The sequence below is a fragment of the Maylandia zebra genome, linkage group LG20 (genome assembly GCF_041146795.1).
Source record: "Maylandia zebra isolate NMK-2024a linkage group LG20, Mzebra_GT3a, whole genome shotgun sequence".
NCBI lineage: Eukaryota > Metazoa > Chordata > Actinopteri > Cichliformes > Cichlidae > Maylandia > Maylandia zebra.
In genome coordinates this window covers 20,427,783-20,446,701 of record NC_135186.1, presented here as the reverse complement: position 1 = coordinate 20,446,701, position 18,919 = coordinate 20,427,783, and the positions used below count along the sequence as shown (strand labels likewise).

Here is an 18,919-nt window from a genome sequence, read left to right as displayed (position 1 = left end):
TGATTTTTAAAGTCAGTTACATCCCCGAAGCAACTCAATTTATCAAATAATATGAGATCGTGCAAAAGTTTAAAAAAAAAACTAGATAAACATAAAAAGGAAAATGCAACATTTTTGTAAAAAGGACAAGAGATGAAGCAGGAAATTATCAATCTAGTGATAACAAAAACAAATAAAAAATGTAATTGGTTGCAAAGCAATACATCTCACTATATGTTGCTGTCAGCTGAATTCTCTATTATTATTATTATTATTATTAGTAGTAGTAGTAGTAGTAGTAGTAGTAGTAGTAGTAGTAGTAGTAGTAGTAGTATAAGTAAACGTATTATTATTATTATGCTTCCTATTCTTTCCCACACCGTTTGTCATGTAGGCAGAATTTTCACACCAAATCAACCAATGAGATGTATGTTTTACATTTTTAGATTTTTGTATTTATTTATTTCAAAGAATTCACCTAAAAAAAATTGTTTATTTATTTTTTAAATTTCTCTGGCTCTTGTTAAATTCCCAGTAACCCCAGTACGAGAAGTCTCGACCGTCTCTCCATTTAAAGAGTCACTCTTTAAATATCACTTGCTAGGGACTTAATTACGCCGATGTCAGAGGGGCATGCCTAGTTCTATTTGCCTACGTCCTGAAGCTGAGCTTATACACTCACTGAGTAGCCTTAAGCACAGTTACTAGCCTCACCCATTAACAGCAGTGCTCCCATTAATGATCAGAGAAATTGTGGACACCATATCACCCTATTAGAGCACTTCGCTCTCGCTCTGCAGGCCTACTTGTTGTTCCTAGAGTATTTAAAAGTAGAATGGGAGGCAGAGCCTTCAGTTTTCAGGCCCCTCTTCTGTGGAACCAGCTTCCAGTTTGGATTCAGGAGACAGACACTATCTCTACTTTCAAGATTAGGCTTCAAACTTTCCTTTTTGCTAAAGCATATAGTTAGGGCTGGACCAGGTGACCCTGAATCCTCCCTTAGTTATGCTGCAATAGACATAGGCTGCCGGGGGATTCCCATGATGCATTGAGTTTTTCCTTTCCAGTCACCTTTCTCACTCACTATGTATTAACAGACCTCTCTGCATTGAATCATATCTGTTATTAACCTCTGTCTCTCTTCCACAGCATGTCTTTTATCCTGTCTTCCTTCTCTCACCCCAACCGGTCGCAGCAGATGGCCGCCCCTCCCTGAGCCTGGTTCTGCCGGAGGTTTCTTCCTGTTAAAAGGGAGTTTTTCCTTCCCACTGTTGCCAAAGTGCTTGCTCATAGGGGGTCATATGATTGTTGGGTTTTTCTCTGTATCTATGAAGCGCCTTGAGGCGACTTATGTTGTGATTTGGCGCTATATAAATAAAATTGAATTGAATTGAATTAATTAGGTACGTCTGTGTACCTGCCAGCCATGACAGGCTGTGCACCTTTCTGAAGGTTGTTGGATTAGTCCCTCCAGTCTGCATCTTAAAGTGTCTTTGGGCAAGATACTCAACCCTGAGTTGCCCCAGTTACACAAGGCATTGTTGTTTGGCATTGTCCATTGTGTTGCCAGGTATGTTTTTAACAAGGATTTACAGTACAAGCAGAGGGAGATATTTTTATTTTAAGCCAACATGAAATAATCATGAGAAAATGTTTATAGAAACTTTCAGGTCAGGTCATCGAGACGAATCATCTGCTCCAGTCTGCAGGCCAAATATCCCTGAGTGAATGATGCATGTGTTACAAAGTGCTTTGAGAGCCCTGAGAGAGTAGACAAGTGCTTTATAAGAATCAGTTCATTTATTTATATGTTAGAAATGATACAGCGTGCTAAAACAGATGTCATCTATATGTGCTTTTGCTAGAGGTAAATCATCTCTAATCAAAATATAATCAAAGTATAAATCTAATTAATGTGTTGAATGAGAAATGCAATTTGAGAAATGGCAGATGTGTGTGTGTGTGTGTGTGTGTGTGTGTGTGTGTGTGTGTGTGTGTGTGTGTGTGTGTGTGTGTGTGTGTGTGTGTGTGTGTGTGTGAGTGCAAGAATGTGAAAGATAAGATAGTACGAGTCTCCACCCAGCATTATCCACAATTCTGAGTGAGAAAAATGGTATTAAAATTGTTGTAGATGCTAAACACAGAATCATAATTTATAATGATTTCAATGCAGCAGACCCCTCAAAGCACTCGGAGGGATCTGCTGATAGTTCATCATGCTATTAACTATCAGTAGACCCTCCAAGCATCTGGGTCATTAAAACATGGCCAGATAAATAGTAGTCCTGTAGTAGAAGAGCAAATGCTCTTCTACTACAGGACTGTTTTGATCTGATTGGTTCACTCAGTCTGTCCTTTTCTTCATAAAGTGTTTTAAGAAAATGTGACAGTGACAAAAACCATCTAGGTTTTTCCTAACCGAAAACCTTGGATGACAAGTGAAGTACAGGCTCTGATCAGAACTCATAAATCAGCCTTCAGGCTGAGAGGCAGTTCCCTGTATAGCACTGCCAGAGCCAACCTGCGGAGGGGCATCGAACAGGCCAAGGAGGCCTACAGGAGGCAGATAGAGGGCTTCCTCACTGACAACAACCCCTGCCAGATGTGGAGAGTTATCCAGACTCTCACTAACTAACTAAAGTAGCCCTCCAACAGCAGCCTCAAACTCGCAGAGGAGCTCAACAACTTCTTTGCTCAGTTTGAGGCCACTCCTGAAGCTGAATGTTCTTAAAACAGAAGATCTCATAATGGACTTCAGGAGGCACAGACAGGTCCATTCTCCTCTGAATATAAATGGAAAATGGGTGGAATCTGTCTCCACCTTCAGGTTTCTGGGCACTCACATCTCTGCTGTTCTCACCTGGACCCACAACAACATCGCTCAGATAAAGAAGACCCAGCAGCAGCCGCACTTCCTCCCTGTCCTGAGGAAAAATAAACTGGACCAGAAGTTGCTGCTGGCCTTCTACTGCTCCTCAGAGGAGAGTGTGCTGGCATTTGCCAGAGAACACCAAGATTGGCAACTTGGCCACTGGTGCCCTGTGCTCTTCACAGATGAAAGCATATTCACACTGAGCACATGTGCATGTGACAGAGTCTGGAGACGCCGTGGAGAACGTTCTGCTGCCTGCAGCATCATCCAGCATGACCAGTTTGGCAGTGGGTCAGTAATGGTGTGGGGTGGCATTTCTTTGGGGGGCAGCACAGCCTTCCATGTGCTCGCCAGAGGTAGCCTGACTGCCATTAGGTACCGAGATGAGATCCTCAGACCCCTTGTGAGACCATATCCTGGTGCGGTTGGCCCTGTGTTCCTCCTAATGCAAGACAATGCTAGACCTCATGTGGCTGGAGTGTGTCAGCAGTTCCTGCAACACGATGCTATGGACTGGCCCGCCCGTCCAGACCTGAATCCAAGTGAGCACATCTGGGACATCATGTCTCGCTCCATCCGCCATGTTGCACCACAGACTGTCCAGGAGTTGGCAGATGCTTTAGTCCAGGTCTGGGAGGAGATCTGTCAGGAGACCATCCGCCACCTCATCAGGAGCATGCCCAGGTGTTGTAGGGAGGTCATACAGGCACGTGGAGGCCACACACACTACTGAGCCTTATTTTGATGTGTTTTAAGGACATTACATCAAAGCTAGATTAGCCTGTAGTGTGTTTTTCCACTTTGAGTTTGGGTGTGACTCCAAATCCAGACCTTCAATTGATTTCCATTGATAATTTTTGTGTGATTTGAAACAAAGTATTTAAAGTACTTAATAAGAATATTTCATTCATTCAGATCTGGGATGTCTTATTTTTGTGTACATATATATATATATATATATATATATATATATATATATATATATATATATATATATATATATATATACATTTCTTTTCTCCTGCACAGTTGGCGTGGAGCACCCATACTTTCGTTGTACATGTACAATGACAATAAAGGGCTATTCTATTCTATTCTATTCTATCCTATTCTATTCTATCCTTAACTGCTTACAAACTGATCATAAAATCATCTGTAAGTTTAACCAATAGAATTAATAAGAAAATTCAATAATGATTGTAATAACAGGCCTTCTATGCCAGAAACATTAAGTTAGGTGACTGATGTGTATATACATCTACATGTGTTTGTATCGTCCCTTTAAATGTTTTCCCATCACTCGTTTCATGTTGGTTTGAAATAAAATATCACCCTCTGCTGGTACTGCAGCTTACTGCGATTTGAGCACGCGTGCACATTTCAAGCTTCAAATAGAGTCAAACTGTGACATTCACACAGTGGACCAGAGTGCCTGTTACACACTTGCATGATGTCAGGTTTAAGTGCTAGGTTCATTCTACACACGTGAACAACTCAAAAACAAGCATGGAGTAAAAGGCAGACACTGCAGATCAGTTGATTTACTGTCGTCATGACAGATGCTGGTTTCAGCTCACTGAGCATTTCCATTTACGCTGACAGACACAAGCCCTCAGACTGCTGTTAGATACATCACTTCACTAGACCATTTTATTCTGCTGCTATCTAAGCCGGAGGTAGTAAAAATTAGGCTTAAAGTGCAATCTTTTCTTCTATCACAACAGCCTGTGTCCATGCATCTTTCCTCAGTCTGACACTACTGATTTTACTGTCATGACTAAATGAAAAACAGACATAAAATATTTTTGCCTTGCCTTTATACAAATGGTCATTGGTCAAATTAAATGTGTTGCCCTGTTAATAACCAGTATGGCTGTACTACTAAACAGCATTAGTGACTAATGCTTGTCCTTCTAGACGTCAGAGCAGCATTTTATACCACTGACCACCGTATTATCTTAAAGACATTTAGAGCTGCAGTGGTTCAATCATATCTGATCACATGTTGAACAGACTTCTGTGTTGGGACCAATACATTTTGCACTATACCTTAGACCAGTGGTTCCCAAACTTTTTTGCTGCGCCCCCCTTTGTTTTACAAGAAAAATGTTGCGCCCCCCCGCGCGCACAGACACATCCTCCAACCACACACACCCATATTTTGCTCCATTGCGGTTTATGTCATACCTCAAACATTTAGTAAACAATTAAGCAAATACAAATAATCTGCAAATTGCAGGTAGTAATAAAATAAACTACTGACTCTTTTACGCTACGTCCACACCCACACGGATATTTTTGAAAACGCAGCTGTTTCGTCCACACGGAAACTGCGTTTTTGAATCACCGAAAACAGAGATTTTTTTAAAACTCCTTTTGCGTTTATGTGTGAACAAGGAATACAGAGTTCATCATGCAACGTCAAAGGTATGCGCCTTTTTTCACGTCACGCTGTGCGCCACCTTATTGTTTACATGAGATGAATTGCAGAATGGCAGATAGAGACAAAATACTGTTAATCTGACTATCTGCAGGTTTTACAAGCTTACATACACAAAGGCAGTTACTGTCCCTCCATTTAGAAAGGCAGAGGCGTCAAGGTGTAATTATTTAACATGGAGTTTTTTTTCCTGTGTAATAATATTCAACATTGCTATCAATACATTTTTCAAAAAATGCCTCTCTGTGCAAAATAGGTTTAAAAACATAAACAGCTGTGGGATAATGTTTGTCCGTGGTTTGAACCAGGGAACAAATTGTGGCAGGATCAGCCTGATATTATTTGTATCCTGCTGTAACTTAACTGTATAAAGTATGGTACAAGCACTTTTTTCGACAAGTCCTGGGGCTGGGTATCGATTTCAATTTCTATATCTTTATATATCTTTCTGCTCACTGCTCACTTTAAACAATTTATATTCTGTTTAATCTCCAGTAATGCAGTCATGTGGGACCCTCTCTAAGTAAAAAGATCTGAATCAACTCAGAAATACAGATCTGCAATGTAGGGCAGCACGGTGGCACGGTGGTTAGCACTGTTGCCGCACAGCAAGAAGGTCCTGAGTTCAATTCCACCATCAGGCCGGGGTCTTTCTGTGTGGAGTTTGCATGTTCTCCCTATGTTTGCGTGGGTTCCCTCCAGGTACTCGGGCTTCCTCCCACCGTCCAAAGACATGCAGTTTGTAGGGATTGATTCATCCAAATTGCCCATAGGTGCGAATGGTTGTTTGTGTCTGTGTGTTAGCCCTGCAACAGACTGGTGACCTGTCCAGGGTGTACCCTGCCTCTTGCCATATGACAGCTGGGATAGGCTCCAGCGACCTTGGGAAAGGATAAGCAAATGGATCGATTTATAATGTATTCATTAAAAACATACAGCTGAATTAAAAGGCTTGAGTGTGAGCTTCTGTGTGACATGTTAACTCTCAATATCTTTAATTTAAATTTAGTCAACCAAGTGATGCTAATCTGAAGTGTTGGCAGAACCAACACTAAATAACGCTGCTCCAGTTTGCATGACAGTATTCCTGAGGAGGACAGAGATGCCTTTATTGGAGTGTGCATGAAAGCACTTAGGCAGACATTTAAATCAGCTGTGTTGGATCAAGGACACATCTAAAACCTGCAGGACACTGGCCCTCGAGGCCTGGAGTTTGACACCTGTGCTCTAAGTGATTCATGTGTCTTCTTCAGCAAACAACATTAATCTGAAGTTAAACCCGCCTGCTGGGAGGTTTCATTTAAACTTTAATTTATGCCTAGACTAGCTCTAATCTTCCTTCAGGAAACAAGCTTAGCTAAATCAGGAATAGCCTTAGTCTAGTGCTGACCAAGGAAGCAGATTTTTGTTAGTCTGCAATAAAAGCCTGTTTAAACTTAATTTCCACTTTGACATTTAGGATTTGTCCACTGCCATGCCAGCTTCTCTAGAAAAACAATCCTATTTAATTATGAGGGTGAAGTTATGAGCTAAGACTAGCCATCACAGTGCAGACAGATACCTGCTAGTTGTTGCTTGCAGAGTAATAAATGTTTTCATCAGACTGAGGACTAATTTGTTTTTGAAGTCAGCCTAAAGAGCAGACTTCAGGAACTCCGGGTTTTGGCAGTCAACAGACCTCCCAATATTTAGATGGTTTTAGCTTTTTTAGTTAAATGAGTTAAATTCAGGTGGCACGGTAGTTAGCACTGTTGCCACACAGCAAGAAGGTCCTGAGTTCAATTCCAACATCAGGCCGGGGTCTTTCTGTGTGGAGTTTGCATGTTCTCCCCGTGTTTGCGTGGGTTCTCTCCGGGCACTCCGGCTTCCTCCCACCGTCCAAAGACATGCAGCTTGTGGGGATAGGTTAATTGGATAATTGAAATTGTCACTAGGTGCGAATGAATGTGAGTGCGAATGGTTGTCTGTCCCTATGTGTTAGCCCTGCGACAGACTGGCGACCTGTCCAGGTTGTACCCCGCCTTTCGCCCTATGACAGCTGGGATAGGCTCCAGCGACCTTGGAAAAGGATAAGCAGAAGCAAATGGATGGAGTTAAATTCATGGCACCTTGAAAACTTATAAATCTTTATTTCAAACAGGGATCTTTTTGATACTTGGGACATTTTCAAATCCTTTATCACCAACTGCTTATTTTGTACTTAAGAAGATTTTTTATTTTATTTTATTGTTTGAACATACAGAACAAACTAAAGAAAATTTTCAATCAAAAAGTAATTGCTTAAGTAGCTGCTGTCAAGCATTAGTGGTACCTTCAAAAATGTAATTATATTAGTGCTTTGGATTTTAATAAATCTCATAACTTGTAGTGGAAGGTTGAGGAGTACTGGCTTAGAATAGTCTCTGAAAGTGTTTACACTATCAGGAATACTACTTTATACTTATGTGGTTTTTAGCTTTCAGTTGAATTCTGACTTTAATTAGACAAAAACCTGTTATTAGGATAGAAATGTGAATTCTGAAAAAATGACTGAATCTCAGTATTTCAGTCTCACAGGAGGAGGCTGTACTGACGTGGGTCTGACTTGGTAAACAGCAGATATGTCAGACATAAATCATCCACACCAAAGCTATAGGTTGTGAAATGAAAACGTCTGCTCTACAAATTGATATAAAGCAGGTTGAACAACCACCCCCTGTTCAAATGTAGTAGAGTACTTAGGTGTTCAGTAATGCGACCTAAATGTTTCATGTGATGGAGAAACTGTCATGTCTAAGCTCAAATACAGGGAGTGCAGAATTATTAGGCAAATGAGTATTTTGTCCACATCATCCTCTTCATGCATGCTGTCTTACTCCAAGCTGTATAGGCTCGAAAGCCTACTACCAATTAAGCATATTAGGTGATGTGCATCTCTGTAATGAGAAGGGGTGTGGTCTAATGACATCAACACCCTATATCAGGTGTGCATAATTATTAGGCAACGTCCTTTCCTTTGGCAAAATGGGTCAAAAGAAGGACTTGACAGGCTCAGAAAAGTCAAAAATAGTGAGATATCTTGCAGAGGGATGCAGCAGTCTCAAAACTGCAAAGCTTCTGAAGCGTGATCATCGAACAATCAAGCGTTTCATTCAAAATAGTCAACAGGGTCGCAAGAAGCGTGTGGAAAAACCAAGGTGCAAAATAACTGCCCATGAACTGAGAAAAGTCAAGCGTGCAGCTGCCAAGATGCCACTTGCCACCAGTTTGGCCATATTTCAGAGCTGCAACATCACTGGAGTGCCCAAAAGCACAAGGTGTGCAATACTCAGAGACATGGCCAAGGTAAGAAAGGCTGAAAGACGACCACCACTGAACAAGACACACAAGCTGAAACATCAAGACTGGGCCAAGAAATATCTCAAGACTGGTTTTTCTAAGGTTTTATGGACTGATGAAATGAGAGTGAGTCTTGATGGGCCAGATGGATGGGCCCGTGGCTGGATTGGTAAAGGGCAGAGAGCTCCAGTCCGACTCAGACGCCAGCAAGGTGGAGGTGGAGTACTGGTTTGGGCTGGTATCATCAAAGATGTGGGGCCTTTTCGGGTTGAGGATGGAGTCAAGCTCAACTCCCAGTCCTACTGCCAGTTTCTGGAAGACACCTTCTTCAAGCAGTGGTACAGGAAGAAGTCTGCATCCTTTAAGAAAAACATGATTTTCATGTAGGACAATGCTCCATCACACGCGTCCAAGTACTCCACAGCGTGGCTGGCAAGAAAGGGTATAAAAGAAGAAAAACTAATGACATGGCCACCTTGTTCACCTGATCTGAACCCCATTGAGAACCTGTGGTCCATCATCAAATGTGAGATTTACAAGGAGGGAAAACAGTACACCTCTCTGAACAGTGTCTGGGAGGCTGTGGTTGCTGCTGCACGCAATGTTGATGGTGAACAGATCAAAACACTGACAGAATCCATGGATGGCAGGCTTTTGAGTGTCCTTGCAAAGAAAGGTGGCTATATTGGTCGCTGATTTGTTTTTGTTTTGTTTTTGAATGTCAGAAATGTATATTTGTGAATGTGGAGATGTTATATTGGTTTCACTGGTAAAAATAAATAATTGAAATGGGTATAGATTTGTTTTTTAAGTTGCCTAATAATTATGCACAGTAATAGTCACCTGCACACACAGATATCCCCCTAAAATAGCTAAAACTAAAAACAAACTAAAAACTACTTCCAAAAACATTCAGCTTTGATATTAATGAGTTTTTTGGGTTCATTGAGAACATGGTTGTTGTTCAATAATAAAATTATTCCTCAAAAATACAACTTGCCTAATAATTCTGCACTCCCTGTAGGATTAAGGAGCACATGCAACAGGCCAACTGTGAGGGCTGGAAGAGAAACGTGAAAGATGAGATGAATATTCATGGAGCAGGTAAGTGGATCGGTGATCTTAAAAGGTCCAATAAACCTGGGTGACAGAACATGTGGTGGAAAAAACAAACTGAGCACTGAAACCAAATTGATTTTTTGATTGAACAGTATTTACACCAGCATACAGAAATAAAAGTACTAACAGCTTTTTTCCACTCAGAGCTTCATGACTGAGCGGATCATTCTACCTCTCATCACTTTAGAGCATTTTCTGCTTAATCGGTTTGCATAAAGGTTTTATGGTCCAAATGTTAAACATATATAATAAGTGCAGTGAAATTGTATCTTCATATTTTGAATACTTCTCAAGACAAAGTTTTTGAACTATGGTTGGCCAACTCATGTTCAAACCATTTTTTCAGACACTGAAATTTGCAGCAATGTTTGAACACAAACATCTCAAAGCACTAAAGATAAAAGAAATTTTCACCAGTCTTTCATACCAAACACAATTCTTACAGTGTTAATGATTTGAAATTACTTGTAACATCCTCAACAACTCCCAGAAAGTTGAAGCGGATAAAGAGCTGCTCATACCCAGAGGCTGTGGAGACTGTCAACATAAACTTTATTATTATTAGTTACTGGCACCTGTTGATTTGGTCTACATGGCTGTGGGAATCGCGTTTTGGGATTGTTATTGTTTTCTTTATATGCAAACTGTTCTGTACATTTCTGAAAGTGCAACTCACCAACTACACACATCACATTCTTGTGGCTACATCAGAAGGGGCCGTCTGTCAACACACTATTGAAGGAGTAAGTATGACCCTGTTGACTATTCTTATGATATGTTTCATTGTTTAAAGTTCTGGAGGTTTTGGTCAACTTACAAGATGGTTTAGAAAAATTGTATTTGATGACAGTTTTATAGGTGTTTGAACAGAAACTGAACACACTTTAAGGTGGCCAGACAAACTGCATTTCAGCATATATATATAAATATATATAAATTGTAATAAAGGGCATGGAGAAAGCTGTGCGCTTATTTGTGAGTGTGTTAATAGAGGTTTTGTTATTTGTCAGACAAAAAGTAAACAAAGTCCTGACTGACTAAATACTGACAGAAAAAGAGAGAGAGGCCAAGGGACAGAGAGATTTTAGATTTTTCAATAACCTTTTATTAAAACAAAAGGCATCAAGACATTACTACAAGTCAACAAGACAATTTAAAAAAAACAAAAACAACGCCACTGACCATGCGGTCTTTTTGGAGACGTTCCATGCCACACTGGAGGCGTGTTGCTGGCCGGCGGTGGAATGGCTGCCGCGGCTGCTGTCGGGGGGAGGCCCAGATGACAGCCCTGAGTCTGCCGCCGGCATCCTGAAGGGAGTTTGATGACATCTGCCGTGTTGTGCTCCATCGTCTAGGGCTTTCCATGGAAGACCATCGGTGGTGTCGGATGTCCGGAGAGGAACAGCCATTCTCCTGGGTGCGGAAGCTGCAAGGTGGCTGCAGCCTGGACCCTCAGAGGAAGCCCCCTGGCCCAGCCCCGGTCAATCAGACGCAGACGGAGAGTGCAACTAACCAGTTTGTCTCTCTCCCTTCCAGACCCTGGAAGCGCCTGGCACTACACCCCGAGCCATTGGGAGCGGCACAGTCACAGGAGTGCTGGAAGTGCAGATGACCAGGACAACTGAGGCGGGAGTGTCCGCTGATGGAGGTGGGCACACAGTCAGAAATAGGGGTACGGAAGGAGTACATTACTGTGCCCCAAGGTACAAAAATGACATTAATACAGTCTAAGGACAAATATTGGACCTCGGGGGAACTATCTGTACCTTTTTTAGCGTCTGAAAGGTACATACATGTTCCTTAATTGTGAAAAGTACTTATTTGTACCCATTCTTTCAAAAGATAAAGTACAGGTTGATTAAGCTCTTTTTGATTAGAGGTTTTTTTTTAAATTCTTTTTGACAGTAATTTATTTGCAACTGTATTGATTTAAGCATATATTTTAGTGTTTTTATTTTATTTTTTATTATTTTCATTGCTGTTGTTGTTTTTGTATTCCCTGAACCCCCCTTATTTTTAAGCTGCTTTAAGAACAATGAATTTATTTGGAAGAAAAAAAAGTAAAAATGCATTTAAACATTTTTTTAAGAGAGCGTTTTTTTTGTTTTTTTTTAAGTATAAGTATTTGGATGAATTGCAAAAAAGCACCCTCGGAGTGCGAGTTGAGCCCATCCTCACAACATCAAACAAAAAGTAGAAGAAGAAACTCAACGAATAGCTGGTGGATTCTAGAACTTTCTTTAAATGCAGCAGGTGCCATTTTGTTTTATCAACGGACGGAGATGGATTACGAACTTGCAAGTCCTGGTGTTCTCTGTTCACTTTCAACCGAGGAACTCTTAACAAAAATACAAGAGTGGGGCTTAGATGTCACCGAAGCTGAAGCTCAGCGTTTCAGAGGTAAGTTTTATTTAAAGAATAATGTAGCGTAATTACTAATTATTGGTTTAGCCTAGCTTAACGTATATTAGCAATTTAACTAGTTTCGGCACTCTCTTAGCTCAAATTATGTCTCTTTACAAACGTTTTTACAAACGTTTCATGTGTAAAGTTGAGGTCACAGTTCTGAAAAATGTGTACACATAGTATTTGTATAAGTTTGAACTTATATGTGGTTCGGCCACAGTCTATGGGTTCGGTAACCCCTGCGCAGCGGAACGGCGCGAAATTTGATTCCCTGGTAGCTGAATGCAGTTTACCGTTAGTGTATTAATGGTTTAATAAAATCACGTTTTTACATCCACTCCAAGGCCATCAACACACATGGGCGGCGTTTAAAGGAAATATCTTGACGCCGCACTTGTTTAAAATATAACAAGGGTGTCGCAGCTGGGGTTTGATAGTCCCGTTTTCAGCAATGTGGGAACTTTTTCAGCATGTAATCTGAGCTTGTAATACGGTCCTGCGGGTGTTATCGCTATAAGTAATCGGTCTGAAAGAACAGACGGCAGAAACTGTCGGAAATCTGGAGAAAGGAGTCACCTTAGTAGTGAATATTAACAAATTACAGCATTCTAGTCTTTTTTTTTTCTTCCAAACTTGAAAGGGCACAAAAGCATGCTCAGACTCTGCTCTCCTGTGTCCAGTAGTCGCAAACAAACATCTAAATTTAAAAATGAAAACTTTGCATATCAAGAGGATTCACTCTAAAAATTTGGTTTATTTTATTTAATTTACTGATTTTTTTTAATGAATATTTCTTTGAACTGAAAGAAGTTGTACAAAAGGTTTTAATGTGTGTGATATACGGTTTTTACCCATGTAAAAATGTGGTGATAAATATTCTTACATGGAATTTAGAGTTTGTACTACCATTTATCTTGCAGACAATGAGGTTGATGGTGACACAGTTGACTGCGGTCTTACTGAGACTATGGTTGCATACCTTTTCCAAGGATCCTTCAAAAAGCAGGTTAAATTCAACCAATTTGTGTCAAGGATGAAGGAATCTCCAGTGACGCTGACTCTACAGACTGTCTCTCCAGAAGACTGGCAACCATCTACTTCGTCAACTTCAATAAGGTATTTTCTTATTTATAATGAAGTTAGTATGTCTGAAGCATACATGTTGGCCATTATGCACTTTTAGGATTTAGTTAATATGATCATTTTTTCTACCATATGTATTGTTACTGTAGTGTTTTATACTTCAATTCATGCAATAAAAACAAACATTTAACTGTTTTCACAGCAATGAAAATACTTTGAGACTGCCAGCCTCTTTTGAAATTCCAAGATTTCCCAAAAATCTGCAACTAAAACTGGACAACAAAGAACCGTGCCATAAAAATCCAAGGGACAGACACACAATAATCAGAGTTCTATATGAAGCTGTGGCACAGTATACTATGTAAGTTAATCAGGGTAATGTTAGCTTGTTGCTTTAGAAAAAGCTGAATCTGTCATATTGAAAATAAACGCTACATTACTAAGAAACAATAACTGACACTTGATAAAGTTTGTTTGTCAGCAGTTGCTCTAACACTTATGTTTCTTCTGATATTACAGGTATCCCACAAATTCTGAATATGTGCAAGCTGTGAAGACGCTGGTAATGAAGTATCCTTTCCTCAAGGATCGTGAGGGAAATGGTTATGTAAGTTAAATTTAAAATTTGCATAAGGTTCCTTCAAGATTACAAAGTAAAAGTGAAGCTTTTTTCAATCTTGTTTTGTTAGTAAGACAATCTGTAGCCTCTCAGTAGGTTTGTATGAAGTATGTTTACTGATTCTTTGTTGGGTGTATTTTGTGTAGATTGTTTTTACAGTAATTTATGTTTCTGTTCAACAAGCACACATGGCATATGTCTTTGAGACGTAAATTCAAATCAGAGCGAGCACCACTAGTCGACAGTGAGGCGGTGTAAGGAGAAGTTTGGTTCTACGAGGAGAGGGCAGCCTAATAAATGTCAACGAACAAGTCAGAGAAATGTTTGTCAGGTTGGTGTGAGGGACATCTTGAGCTATAAAATGTTCTTGCCTCTGTTATTACATCTAAAACTAAGGGTTAGGGATGCAACTGTACCCCTTTTTTCAAACCAAAACTATACCAATACTTGGATTAGAGCACTTGCTAATACAAAGTACCATTGCTAATACTTCTACCTCACAAAATATTATTAATTAGAAGGCGCTAAAAGAGGGTGAACTAGATAAAAAAAAAAAAAAAAATTTTTAAAAAAACCCATTTTAAATATGACTCCAAAACTAAAATTTCAAGTTAACAATTAAGATTTTATGTGAAATTATTTCAGAGTTTCCATATTTTAAATATTGGTTCATGGTATCGGTTAACTTTAAACGATACGAGTTCTTTGTGATGCACAGATCGTGTCAGCTCTAATTGTATATTTAGTCTTATGTTGGGTTTCTAATCTGTTTTGACTTTCTCTTCTCACTCTTGCTTTCTTTCAAGGGACCATGCGTCCAAGGAGAGGATTTATTATCCATAGACGCCCACTTAAAGGTCTTACAGTGCCAATATCAGAAGATGCAACCAGATACCATGGTGGTTCATAACCGTATGCAGCAAACGTTTGCTTGGCGGCAAAAAGAAATTGCAGATGGTATGCCTGTGGAGGATGTGTTGAAGAAGTACCCCTTCTTAGGGATGCCTACTGGTGTAAGTCAGAAAGCTGAACTGAACTTGGAAATAGCTGTCACATTTAACATGTTTATAGTAGTAAATTTTATTTGCCCTTGACCTTGCTTTCTTCATCTGTCCCTCTTTCCTTTTTTTGTATGTTCATGTAACTTCTTACAGTATTGTTGTTAAATTCTATAAAAAAAATAATTATGCAGCACCATACATAATTAATATCAACTTTAGATTATTTCATTTTCATACACTGTTATTTTGTACTGAAAATTAATTTTTTACTTGTAGCTGTGCAACGAACTCGGGTGGATCCAACCAACAACGGGTAATGTAAGCCAGCGATTTCGTGAAGGGCTCTCATGTGTTGCAGCAAAGGTGATTGACCTTACACGAGGGAAAACCCCACTCTACCAGCTCTACCTTGATGCAAGAGAGGAGGCTCTCACTGATGACCTACCAGGTATTTGCTTTCAAGGCTTCCATTTTATATAATTTTTATAGGTAACTGGAAATGCCAGATAAAATGCATGGGTGATCTTGTGTTGTTTTTGGTTTTTTTTGGCAGATCTTGACACAAGGGCTGCACTTTTATTCCTGCCATACGTCTTCAAGGAGAAACTGGATCTCTTTGTCATACTTGGAGAGGTGTGTGTATTAAAATATTTAGTCTATATAAAAGGAAAACAAATGTATCTTTTGTTAAGAGACTAAGATATTGCTTTCCTCTACCTTCTCTTTTGACTTCAAAGGTTCATCCGAAAACCCCCTATCCAACTGTGCAGCTACTTCATGAAGACTGGAAACCAGTGTTCTCCAGAAGCGCTCCAAACATTGTGAAGTTGGATGGCAGTGAAGTGTGCAGAAGCTCGTGTATTTTTGAAGGAATCATCTCTTCTTTCTGCTTGTATTTTGTCTTCAACCTTGCTTACCCAAAACATCTGAAGAACACCCTGATTTTTCTCCAAAAGTACATTGTGAAAATAGATGAGGGTGAGGACCGGCCTCTGCCAATCACAGTCACCAGACAAATAAATCTTCTGTATTGACCACCATGCCTCAGCCATATCAGTGCTCCAAATGTGGCAGAAGAACCTTTAGTTTGACAAAGCTTATTCAGCACATAGGACTTATTCATTCCCATGATGCCAATTTTGATATAACCTGTGGACTCAGTGACTGCTGTTCTTCCTTCAAAAAATATGAATCTTTCAGACGACATGTGTATAGGAAACACAGAGAACAGGTGTTGTGTCCCCATAAAGACTTAGATGAAAATGAGCAGGAGGTAGTCAGTCCACACCCAAATGAATTTGCAAATGACATGACTGAAAATATTGAAACCCCTCCATCCTGGGATGAATTTTTGATAAATTTCAGAGACAATCTTTTCAAGTTCATTCTTAAGTGCAGAGAGAAAAATTCTTTACCAGTCTCTGTTCAGGAAGAAATTGTGGAAGATGTAAATTTTCTGATGTGTTTTTTCAAGGAGAACTACGATGCTTTTATAGCATATCATTTAGAGAAAATGGGTCTTGATGTGTCTTTGTGTCCAGAGCTTAAAAATGTCCTGCATTCAAATGAATTTTTTGAGAAGGCTTCAACAGCTATTCGATCTCCTTATTTGGTCAAAGAACATTGCAAATCAAAGCTCAACATGACAGAGCCTGTTCATTGCAAATTAAGAGACTCTGTGGGTCATACAGTTGGCTCGTATTCATATGTGCCTGTTGATAAGGTGCTAAAAAATTATCTTTCTCATGAAGACATACAAGATCACATTTTTTCAAGTGGCAATTCGGAAACTGATGAATTTCTAACAGATTACTCTGATGGAGAAATCTTCAGACATCATCAATTCTTCAAATGCACTGCGACTCCATTTTTATGAGGATGAATTTGAAGTACTTAATCCTCTAGGATCTAAACGATCCAAACACAAACTTAGTGCATTTTATTACACTGTAGGCAATTTGGACAAAAGGTACACTTCTCAGCAGAGGCACATTCATCTAGCGTTATTGGTACGCTATTCTTTCGTTAAGCGGTGTGGTTGGCATGTTATCCTTAAACCTTTGCTTGATGATTTGGAAAAACTTTCCACTGATGGCTTTACTTTTACCATTGATAAAACTGAACACACTATTCATGCTGCTCTTGCAACTTTATCTTGTGATAATTTATCAGCTCACATGATTGGTGGTTTTTCTATGTCATTTAACACTGGTAGAATTTGTCGGTATTGCATGGCTTCTTATGAAGATATGAAACAATCCTTTGAGGAAGAAAGCTTTGTTTTAAGAACATCAGAGGTTCACCAGTATCATCTTGCACGAATCCAAGAATTTCCGGATGATAAAACAATATATGGTGTAAATAGTTCATGTCCTTTTGACAGACTGAGTTATTTCAGTGTTACGCAAGCTTTACCACCTGATGTAATGCATGATCTGCTGGAAGGTGTAGTTCCTCTAGTTATGAAACTAGTGATTTGTAAAGCCCACACTGAGAAGCATATTACAATTAGAGAGATCAATGAAGAATTGCAAAAAATGCCCATCGGTCAGAATGACAAAACAAACAAACCAGTACAGTTATCAGAGAGACTTCAGAGTGTTGGTATTGTTGGATCAGCATCTCAAAAGTGGTGCCTGTTCAGATTGCTGCCATTTCTGATGGCAGACCGTGTGCCACCTAATTGTAAATATTGGCATGTTTTTCTTCTATGTCGTGAAATAACAGAGATTGTAATGGCTAAAAAAGTGCGAAAAGAGAATATTTTATTGTTGAAGTTGCTTGTCCATGAGTTTCTCACAAAACTGAAAAGTGTATTTGGGGATGTAATTACACCAAAGTGTCATTATTTAATCCACTATGCAAGACTGATTGAAATGTTCGGCCCTCTACGTTTGTTATGGTGTATGAGATTTGAAAGTAAGCACCAGTATTTCAAAACGTTGTCCCGCAATTGTAGAAATTTTATGAACATTGCTACAACTTTGAGCAACAGACATCAGTTCAGACAGTGCTGGGAGTTTTCTAACAAAAGTTTACTTGGTGAATTTGAAAATGTTTTTGGAAAAAGTGTGACTACACCATTTTTGTCATTACCACTGGAACTGCAACAAGCACTGACAGTCTATTGTGGCTTTTCTGAAGTTGATAGTGCTAAGAAAGCTTTCCAGCGTGTGTCAGAAGTAATTGTGAACAGTGTCAAATACTGTGTAAGAGATGTGTTTGTCATTGATGTACTGCATTCAGAGAAGATTCCTCTGTTCTGGCAAATTAAGTACATATTTAATATTGACACAATGTGGGTCTTTTGTGGAAAAATTCTCATTCCTCTGTTATATGACAACCATTTTCATTCATACAGTGTTAGAGTTGATAGTGAATGGACGTTGCTAAAACCTGGACAGGAAATTGATGTTGCAGCTTATGACACATACTCTGTTGATAACAGTTTGTATGTAACAGTTAAGCAATGTATTTAAGAAGGTAATAAATGTGACAAGTATTTTTGACTTTGTATCTTCAATTTTTCAAATCCTGAGAGGAAAAATATAGGAAATCTGTGTGTAGATACTGAACCTTTAGAAAGACATTTTTGTACTCCTTTTAAGGGTTCTTTTTTGTACTTTATACTAAGGGTACAACTTTGCCCTTTAAAGTACAGGTTTGACATGTAAAAGGTACAAATTACAAGGGTACAAATCAGTACCCACAGTTTAGGGTACAGAACGGTACCTTAGAGGGTACCACCCCAGTGACAAGCCATTGTACCCCTATAGGTACATTTCTGTACTTTAATTTCTGAGTGTGCAAGGTGTTTCACCCTCCCCTCAGCCCAGGAAGGATGTACCGCATTCTGGTAAGGTGTCAAGGGGGGTGTACGCCAGGCTTTGGTGGACACGGGCTGCACGCAGACCATGGGCATTTGCAGTTGGTCGGAGGGAGGTACAGTATTTGGGGTACCACTTGGGGGGTGGGCAGGTGCACCCACAGGTGGAGAAAACAGCAACAATCACATCCTGCCTACGAACCCAAGACCAAAAGGGAGGTGAGACGGCTTATGGGGCTGGCAGGGTTCTACCGCC

At 39.7% G+C, this 18,919-nt stretch overlaps 1 protein-coding gene across 1 annotated transcript; it reads left to right on the top strand.

Moving 5' to 3' along the window:
- Positions 1-11,850: 11,850 nt before the first annotated feature.
- On the top strand, positions 11,851-18,379 carry LOC143412386 (sterile alpha motif domain-containing protein 3-like). The gene is made up of 8 exons (XM_076878581.1): positions 11,851-12,128; positions 13,055-13,250; positions 13,420-13,578; positions 13,737-13,824; positions 14,643-14,849; positions 15,114-15,285; positions 15,391-15,470; positions 15,575-18,379. Exons 1-8 carry the CDS (start codon positions 11,858-11,860, stop codon positions 15,869-15,871), a joined length of 1,470 nt encoding a protein of 489 aa, XP_076734696.1. The 5' UTR covers positions 11,851-11,857; the 3' UTR covers positions 15,872-18,379.
- Positions 18,380-18,919: the final 540 nt, after the last annotated feature.